The 9,025-nt window shown below is 38.7% G+C and overlaps 1 protein-coding gene across 1 annotated transcript; it reads right to left on the bottom strand.

The window, feature by feature from the left end:
* Positions 1-2,930: 2,930 nt before the first annotated feature.
* LOC7484578 (protein LONGIFOLIA 1) lies at positions 2,931-8,699 on the bottom strand. Its single transcript, XM_024588529.2, has 5 exons — positions 7,256-8,699; positions 6,622-6,683; positions 4,531-6,537; positions 4,304-4,454; positions 2,931-3,928 (listed from the first exon to the last, which is right to left on the bottom strand). Exons 1-5 carry the CDS (start codon positions 7,410-7,412, stop codon positions 3,114-3,116), a joined length of 3,192 nt encoding a protein of 1,063 aa, XP_024444297.1. The 5' UTR covers positions 7,413-8,699; the 3' UTR covers positions 2,931-3,113.
* Positions 8,700-9,025: the final 326 nt, after the last annotated feature.

Raw genomic sequence — 9,025 nt, forward strand, 5'->3', positions numbered from 1 at the left:
ACTGAAATTTGGAAAGCAACTTCTTTTGAAACCCATTGTAGCATTAAATACTTTATCATAGTTTCTTGCTCTTTTGGCAGCCAGGTTCACATTCATGGTGCATTCATGGTGTAAGGTGTAAACTGCCATATAATTCCAATAATGACTTTGCTGTCTTCCTTTCTCCACTCTCATCGAGAGCAATGTTTTTGAGCACTCATATTGAGGGCATTATTGTTAATTGCTAAGATTTGTTTTGAAATACAAAGGGAACCAATGTTTGGGACATCCCAAAAAATGGGTAAAAATTGGGATGGAAGAGGTACTTACTAGAATCTCCGCAATTTTAAGACATTACCAGACACTGCAGGTGTGTTTTGTGGAACGTCAAGTCAATAAATTCATGCATAATTTGATTTGAAGGTGTCAAGCTTGATAATCGTCCCCTCTTAATCTGAATAACTATCAACCTAAAGAAACAGAAAACATAATTCATCCTGATATTGTAACACATTGGAATTAAAACTACTTGGACTTGAATCATCTTAATAAATGCTTTATACAGGTGGCTTTTGTTTATAAGGTGCTATGCTCAGTGTGGAAAGAATGAATCTGTTTTCTACTTACATTTGCCGATTTAACCGTATGGTGTTACCTGCTTGTTTCTTTAGGAAAATAAGAACAAATAAAACTATGATCAATGTTCTATGGCACATAGTTGCTTGCTGCATGCCTTCTTGTTTTCAAAAAGTGTGCTATATGTTCTGTTGAAATTCCAAGTACAAGAACATTTAGCTACTAGATGGTGTGGGGCCAGGTACATATTAGTGAATGATCTTCTTTCTTTGTATATGGTTCTTTTCTTCACACCAAGAGCTTGTTCCCTGTTATAAATTTTTTTTCCTCCTATAACACAGAAAGTTGGTCATGATATTACTCTCTCTCTCACACACAGTTTTTCAGGAGAGAATCTGTCTCACAAGGACCGTGGAAACAGGACAAAATCAACAAAACTATTGCCAATTTTTTTTATTCCGTAATGTCCTGTATGGAATGGGTGAATTCCAGGTTCTCACGTATGGATTTTTCTTTTCTTTGTTTGATGATGTCGTCTTCTTGGGCTTCTTGATATTGTTTTGATAATGTTTCCCTTCTAGCAACCTGGAGATAGGGTCAAGCCTCTCTGGCTATGGGGTGCGATATGGGGATTGCACTGAATTCTAAATGAACTGTCTCTTTGTTTTCGGTTTTATTCTCTGGAATTTTTATGTCTCTGATAAGTCAAACCCTTGTCTTGTTCTAGGTGATTTTCAGGTCATATGTTTTACTTGTGCTGCCTTCTCCACTCTGTTCTTTATTGTTGTCATGTTGTCTTTGATCATAAATCATAAACATGTGTTCACCCATCCAATATTATACACACATATAAACAATACGGTCTCTTTTGCAAATTAGGCAGATTATAGTCTTGTCATCTACTAATGAATGTTCCAGAGTTTCTTGGACAGTATTATTAGATTGGTGTTTATGTTCCTTTGCTTTTGGATTTGCAGTTGAAACATTAACATCATGGTGTTTTGGGCTCATCGGTTCCCCTCAACTATTTTAGCATAGCTTGTTTTGAGTTCATTGCTGCATTCACTGATAACTTACTGCTTGATGTGCTATATATATATCGCCTACTTTTATGACCATGATCAGTAGAATCAGCCACAAGTTGTCTCTCTTCAGTGATATTGAGATATCTCAGTAGTGCTAGGCTAGTATTTCTATTGACTTATGCTGGGACTCTGTCGTTCTGGATTGTTATTTGTATTGCCTTATGCTGTGATTCTCCCTCCCTCCCTCTGAAGCTATATGAATTTGATGATAGTTCTTTGTTTTTGTTTCCTTTCCTTATTAAACTGAAGATGCACGGGTAGTCAATAAGCAAAACTGTAATGAAATTAACAAGCTAATTGCTAGAAAGAACAAACTATTTTAGGAATTCAAAACTATCATATATTGAAATTATTGATAAATTTCTATCGCTCATTTAAGTTACTGAATATGTTGTAATTGCATGTGCGTTCTTGCTGAATGATGGGTTTTAGATTCAGAAATCATCTGGTTCTGCTATGAATCAGTGTTGCCAGATTGTCAGTCTGAAAATTTAAGATGTAAGAGAGCATTGCTGGGAACCTTGCAATGATGTTGGAAATTATGACATTTTGATGGGTAACTTGTAATTTAACCTGCTGATCCAAGCCCTTCAATATTCATTGGTTGAGCAGTCAAAACCAACTTGAATGTCATCTCTGTGCTGTATATCAACAGCTTATTCTTCTTATATGTCATATTCTACATGTGTTTTTCGATTTTGTGATTATTGCTACTTTTGAATTTCCGAATTTCCCAACTGAGCACTTGTTTCGCAACTTGTTCCAAGAAAAAAAGACCACACAGCATTTGTTTGCAACCATTTTAATGTATGTCTTTGGAAAAAAAAGCTCTTTAGGATGCATGTGCTTAATAAGTTTGGCTCCGTTAAGTAAATTCAAAATGAACTATACTATAACAATCATTTCCAAGGTATCTTGTCAAAGAAGACTTCCTATCTTAGAAGCTAGAAGTTAGGCAGGTATTAGGACTCATGTGTTCTATAAAATTATCAGATTAGCCAGCATATGAGTTTAACATTGTGCAATCAGCAGCTTAAATTTAGTGATTCAGTTATTGCTGTACTTGCATTTGCAGACATATTTTTTGGTGGTCTGATATACCAACGAAAGTAATTGTAGAAGCAATTTTGTGTGCATGTGTGTCTGTATATGTGGTTTTTTTACTGAAAATATATGCAACTAGTTGGCTCCAATCATCATATTCGTTCATGGAAAATAGCATTATGTGCTATGTTGAATTAATAGAGAATAGCTGGGTGTAACACTCAAACGGGTATGGATACTTGCATATACAGTGACTGTAATTTATATATATGTGAAGCTTCTTTTAAAGATTTACATGCTAGCGTAAAGTTAATTTATACTTGATGAATTATTTTGATTTCACTTGAAAAGTAAGCTAGACCCACAAATTTAACACCAGTGGGAGGGACTACTAACATACGATGTCGAAACAGTTATGCCAAAAAAATATTATTTTGGAAACAGTTGCCTGTGATGCCCAGCTAACCTTCCTTGTCGACCAATCATCTCACTGTTTATGACCTCAGTTATTAAGTCTTTGAAGATCAAACGCTCTACAGCCAGAACTATTCCTTGAATTTCATCATGGCAAGCGGTCCAGTGAATTGATTCACGCATCAAATCCTCCCATTGGATGCTTCTTGAATTGTCATCCTCATCGTCTAAAAGATAATGCAGACATTGCAGCCTATCTATCTCTGAGCACAAATCTCCCAGTAGTTGCTGTCTTTTTTGTCCTTTCCCAGCTAGCATTTTTGACGAGAGCCGCTGTTTGGAAGAATTTTCTGATAGCAATTTGTGGACTAATATTTCATTCACAACATCGAACAGAAGTTTCCTTTGGATTTTGGCATGAGTTTCTGACAGGGATATCCTTTTACCATTGTGATCATCATTGAAGTGCCCTGAGCTTGCTTTGGCTTGTTCTAGGGCATGGAATATATCAGGGTTGATAGGGGTGCCTGTTGGATGGAGGTTAATGGTTCTTAAACCAGATTCAAAGTCTTTATGGAGACCTGATGCTAAATATATTTGTGAAATGTATTCATGGTCTGGATTTGCGTGGTTGTAGAAAGGTGTCGTTTCATCAGTGATGTATTCCTTGTGAGTTGATAACATCTCTTTCAGATTCTGAATTAAGGGCTTGAGGTTCTGCACATTCTTCTGATTGATCATTGAGTGGAGACCCGAGTTCATGCTGTTAAATGAGTAGTCTTCATCTATAGGAATCCACTCCACCCCATCAGACTTTAGAGCCTCATCATCTGTAGTGAGAAAACTGAATGAGTAATCATAAAGAAACTATGCAGACACTCTGAAAGTATGCAGTCATTCTCATATATACATACATCTGTGTGTGTGTCAAATTGCACACAAACATGCATGCAAATGATTTCAAATTTGTAAATATGATCTCTCTGCATGTTCTTTACTGTGTTTTATCTTCTAGTTTCTGTATTTCATGTTCTGCGCAAATATGGATGATCAATAGTTGTGTCAATCACCATTGTCATTCTAATCACCTCTTCTCTCATTAAGTGAATCATTTTGTTTTATCTGCTTAATGGTGATCTGAAACTAAGAGCAGACCTATTCTACTTTCAAACAATGAAGCCTGAATCTAAGTACACAATTCTCACCTTTAAAGGCAATTGATATTTTCTTAATGGGAGATGGCAATTCATCACCATAGAATGCAGCATCAAGAACAGAAACAGGACTTGGTTGTTCTGAAGAAGCTGGTCTTGGTTCTGGAATTGATGTGCCCTTGATTGACCTTTCGACCAGGTTCTGAATGAGACAACGAAGCTGTCAGACATGTGGTAAAAGTTATATATGGATGAACTAAGAGGAAAAAGGCACATACCCTTTGTCTCAAGTGTGCTTGCTGGATAAAAGTCTTATTGATCTTGTTAGATCTGTCATTGCTTGAGACTTCATCATCATACTGTGAGGCCAAGCCAATGTTGCTCTCAGATTGCAGAGAAACAGCATCACTGTGGTGACTTGAATCTCTTAAATCACTAATATCACTCAATTCATAATCACTTGGCTGCAAGTCGAGGGATTTTGCTCTGGGTTTTTGATGTGGAGAACATGAGTCTGTTGGCTGTTTACTTGGCTGCCTTCTTCTCCTGTTTGATTCCAATGATGCTGTTGCTGGACGAGATTGCTTCTCAAACCCCAGTTTCTTCTGTTGCTGTCTTAGGTTCATGGTTTCTGACCTCTTACCTGAGTTGGTGGCCTCTCTAGTTGTGGACCGAATCTCCTTTGAAGGTTGTGCCAATCTTATTGATCTAGAACCAGCATTTTTATCCATGGGATTTCGATGAAGAGGTTTATTGGAATGGTCTGTAAGATTCTTGATTCTGGGAGATACATCTTTAGCAGCTTGCTTGTCAACTGATTCCTTTCTGCCATCTTCAGGGGTAGCAACCCGGAGCCTGTGAATACCTGATGAACTATCTGTTGCGTTTATTGCAGAAACAGAATTAATGGTTTTTCCAATGAGTTTAGCTGGTTTCATGATCACAATTGAAGATTTAAAGCTCTTTGGTGAAGTGGTCCCCTTTGTAGAGACAGAAATGGGGCTGTTGCTCTGTAGGTCTCGCAGATTTGCCAACTTTGAGCCCTGATCAAGACTGCTAATAATGCTTCTCCGAGTTTCAAAACTTGAATCTTCTTTTCTGGTCTCTAATATCTCCTTCGTCTTCTGCATTGCTTCAAGTATTTGCTTAAGAGCTCTAAGATCCTTTCCAGACTTTTGGAACTCAAGTTGTGCCAACCTTTTCTCTATTTCACCATAAACAGAAAGAGAGGAGCTGGGGACTTTAGTTAGAGTTACCCGATTCTTCTGAGCTGGTGCTTGAGAACCTCTGCTTCCATCTGGCTGCCTCCATGGAGCTGGCTCTATTGGAAACTTTAAGGATGCAGTGAGCTTCTTGTCTGAGGCAGCATTTCTCTGGCTGGGTGAGGTGGGTTCCTTGTGCAGATTTCTTGGGGAGCCAGAAATTCGATTTTGTTTGTCCAAATCAGTTGTTCTCGATGACCCCAGGAACTTGTTTTCTTCATCTAGGTGGGTTTTAATCTGCGTTGTTTGGTTCCCACTGGTTGACATGGGATCTGGCAGAGCTTCTAGGCCCATCAACTTGGCCACTACACTAGACGGTCGTTTATTGCTTCCTGGATCCTGTTGGTTGTTTAGGAAACTGTTGGAGTTCAGATCATCCCTCCCCAAATCCCTTGAAAGAAAATTTGATTTCATTTCAGGGTTGGAACCCCTTACAGAGCCTGCTCTGCTGTCCAATGACAGCCTTGGGAGCTCCTTGAGCTTAATAGTAGATTTCAAAGTGTCTCTTGATTCCCATCCATCATAAGAAAACCTGCGGGCATCCTTAAGTCCACCTGTTAAGAAATTACTCTTCCCTTCACTGGATTTGTAGGGCGATTCTCGAAGCTTATGAAGAACTCTAAATGATTCCCTTGGACCTGGATCTTTGGGATTTACAGAGTTGAGGTAATGTAATGGTCTTGGGGAATCAATGTATTTCAAGGTTTGGCCCCGGGCTTCTCCTGTGGTTGCAGTTTTGACTGATAAGCCACGTGGTTCTCTGTTGATCGAGTCTTTAACAACATCCCGGAGATCAAGAGATTGTTGGCTTGACTGCAAAGAAGCATTTGGTTTGTACGTGTGTGAGTTCCGAGCATGGTTTTCTGGGGCAACAGATTGACTGAAAGAAGACGGTTCCATCTGAGATGCTTTACTGCATTCAAGGGATGAGATACTGGACGAACACGAGGAAGATGAAAACGAGGTTCTTGATGATTCAGTGGAGGTTCTGTGTTTCTCTTTCAATGCCTTGGCTCTCTTTTCCTGCAAATGGATTTTGCAACTGCTTTAACAATGTTTTGCCTAGTATCTCCAAATAAAGGATATGGACAAGGATTGAATGCTTACCGTGGTCTTCTTTTGTGGGGCACCTTTGGGCTGGATCCCATTCCCATGGTTGCCATTTTGACCTGGGTAGAAGATCGATAATTTAGCTGTCTAAGGTTACTGGTAAATATATCTTTCGAACTTGAAATCTATTTCTCATATTCATATTTCAGCCATGACGCATGAGCATTAATAATTTTCTTGCGGAACTAAGAAAAAACCCGTATCACTGAATTGATGACTATGTCTAGGCATGGTGAGGACTAACAGGATACGGAAACTGTTCCTAGGTGCAAATGCATGGTCGCATTTAAAGAATCCTGGCAGATGTTGCTTTTTGCAGAAGCATCACAATCATTCCAAGACAGAGAAAGGGAATAAAATCCAAGTGGTTGGCTCTGTAATGGATGCATTTCCAGGCAACAATAATGAATTCTGAATCACTTAAAACCTATTCTCATGGTTGCTCGGTCAAAGAATAATCTTGTAAATGTGAATTTTCAGCATTTTGAACAAAGCGTGGAGTTTATTATAAAATTAAATTACAAAGTTTGAACATTACACAAGTAAATAGCTCAAAAAACATCAAGAGAATCCAGAGAATCCACATTGTTAATAACATGGAGGTAATTTGCGTTGTAACTATGAAAAGTACCTGATGGAAGCTTCTTTTGGTTTTGGCTGGTGGCTCGGCGGCTGCCGCCCAGGATATGATTGCGGTCAAACAGTTGAAAGATGCCATTCATGCATCCGATATGCTTCTGCAGATCTGGGTTTTCATCCGATAACCTATACATGTACTTTGCAGACATCTTCTCTCAACAGAGCAGCCCAAGAAAGACAACCCTCTTAAACTTTGTAGACTTCCATTTCTTCACCTTCTAAGCTCTCAATGGCTTCAACAGTTCATCTTTCAAACTATGATAAAAGAGATGAAAGACGGAGAGAATCTTGAGTTACAGAACTCAGCGTTGAATACTTAAGACGCTTCATCAGATGTTTACTACCTTGGTCTTTAGGTGGTTACAGGTCAGAGCGTACCAATATTTTTGTTTCTCTCTCTGAACCAAGAACTTGGAGGCTGGTTCTTTTAGAATTGTTTTTCTTTTCTTGAAGGGTTGTGAAAATTATTGAATAGCAGAAGAGAATGAAGAAACAAGATTTAAAGATAAAAAGAAAGCAACAAAGAGCCTCTCATTATTTCTGTTCGCATGAAAGCAAGGCAGACAATAATTTCTGCCAAAGCCTAAACTGAACCAAAAAGAAAATGGCAAGGGACCCAACACTTCAAACGGTTGCCCACTAGCCCCCACCTTCTTTAGACTATGAAGTGAAACAGGGCAGGAAAAACTTGCAGACCCAAGAAGGGATTTTTTTGGGTTTTATCCCAGCACAAAATAATACTGTCTTCTGGCTCTCTTTACTCTAGAGAGAAAAACTTGCAGACCCAAGAAGGGAAAAAATGGCTGCTGGCTAGAAGCTAGAACCTGTGTGGGAGGGGTGCAAGCTTTTTTATAAGCAAAAAAAGGCTTGTGTGAAAATCTTCTTGGAGAGAATGAGAAGTGCAGGTGCCAACTGCCACCCTTTAGACTTTAGTACCTCATTAACGTAAGAGGATGTGGAATGTGTGGGTCAAATCTGGGTTGTGATGAGAGAGAGAGAGAGAGAACTCCTAACCTAAAAAACAAATGTTAATGATATTATTTGTAATAGATAGATGAATAAACAAAGGTGAAGTGGGAAGGTTGAGAATGTGGGGCAGATCTGCTATGGTCATTTTCTTACCACTTTCATCTCATGTGGACAAAATAATGTGGTGGTGGTGGTGGTGGACCTTTCTGTACATGAGCCCTCTGGTCTGGAGTCTGTCAGGAAGTGGAACATGCATGTAACAAAGTGGATTTATGTACTGGAAAACCAGCCAGCATGCCGTTGAGCCCCTTCTGTCAACAATTTCCTTCCTTGCTATCTCACGTTACAGAGACACACTGATATCCAATATAATCTACGCAAATCAATAGTAAGGTTTACTGGTGATCAACAGTGCCCTTTTTGTTAGCATTTGGTTAATCATTTGTCCTTGGCCTGATCAGTAAAATGGAGAGTTAACTCACAGATTTTGCCAGAGCAGATTCCAGCATAACCTTCTCTAAGAAATGGATGTTATTGATGGCATTTTACCATTTAACTATCGAACTATTTAGAGATTCTGCAATACCTCCTTTATATGCATCATATCTGCAGTTAACTCCTGCTATTGCCTATAGATTAAGTTTATTTCACCGATCTGTTCTAATAATCTAACTAGTTTTAAAGGGTTTAATCTAGATGAAGTGGTTGGGTTGTTAATACCATGTGGCTTGTTTATTTTGTTTTTTGACTGGGCAGGTGATCTTATTGATCTATTTGTAGTCGGGATTTATCA

The sequence above is a fragment of the Populus trichocarpa genome, chromosome 17, assembly GCF_000002775.5.
Source record: "Populus trichocarpa isolate Nisqually-1 chromosome 17, P.trichocarpa_v4.1, whole genome shotgun sequence".
Classification (NCBI taxonomy): domain Eukaryota; kingdom Viridiplantae; phylum Streptophyta; class Magnoliopsida; order Malpighiales; family Salicaceae; genus Populus; species Populus trichocarpa.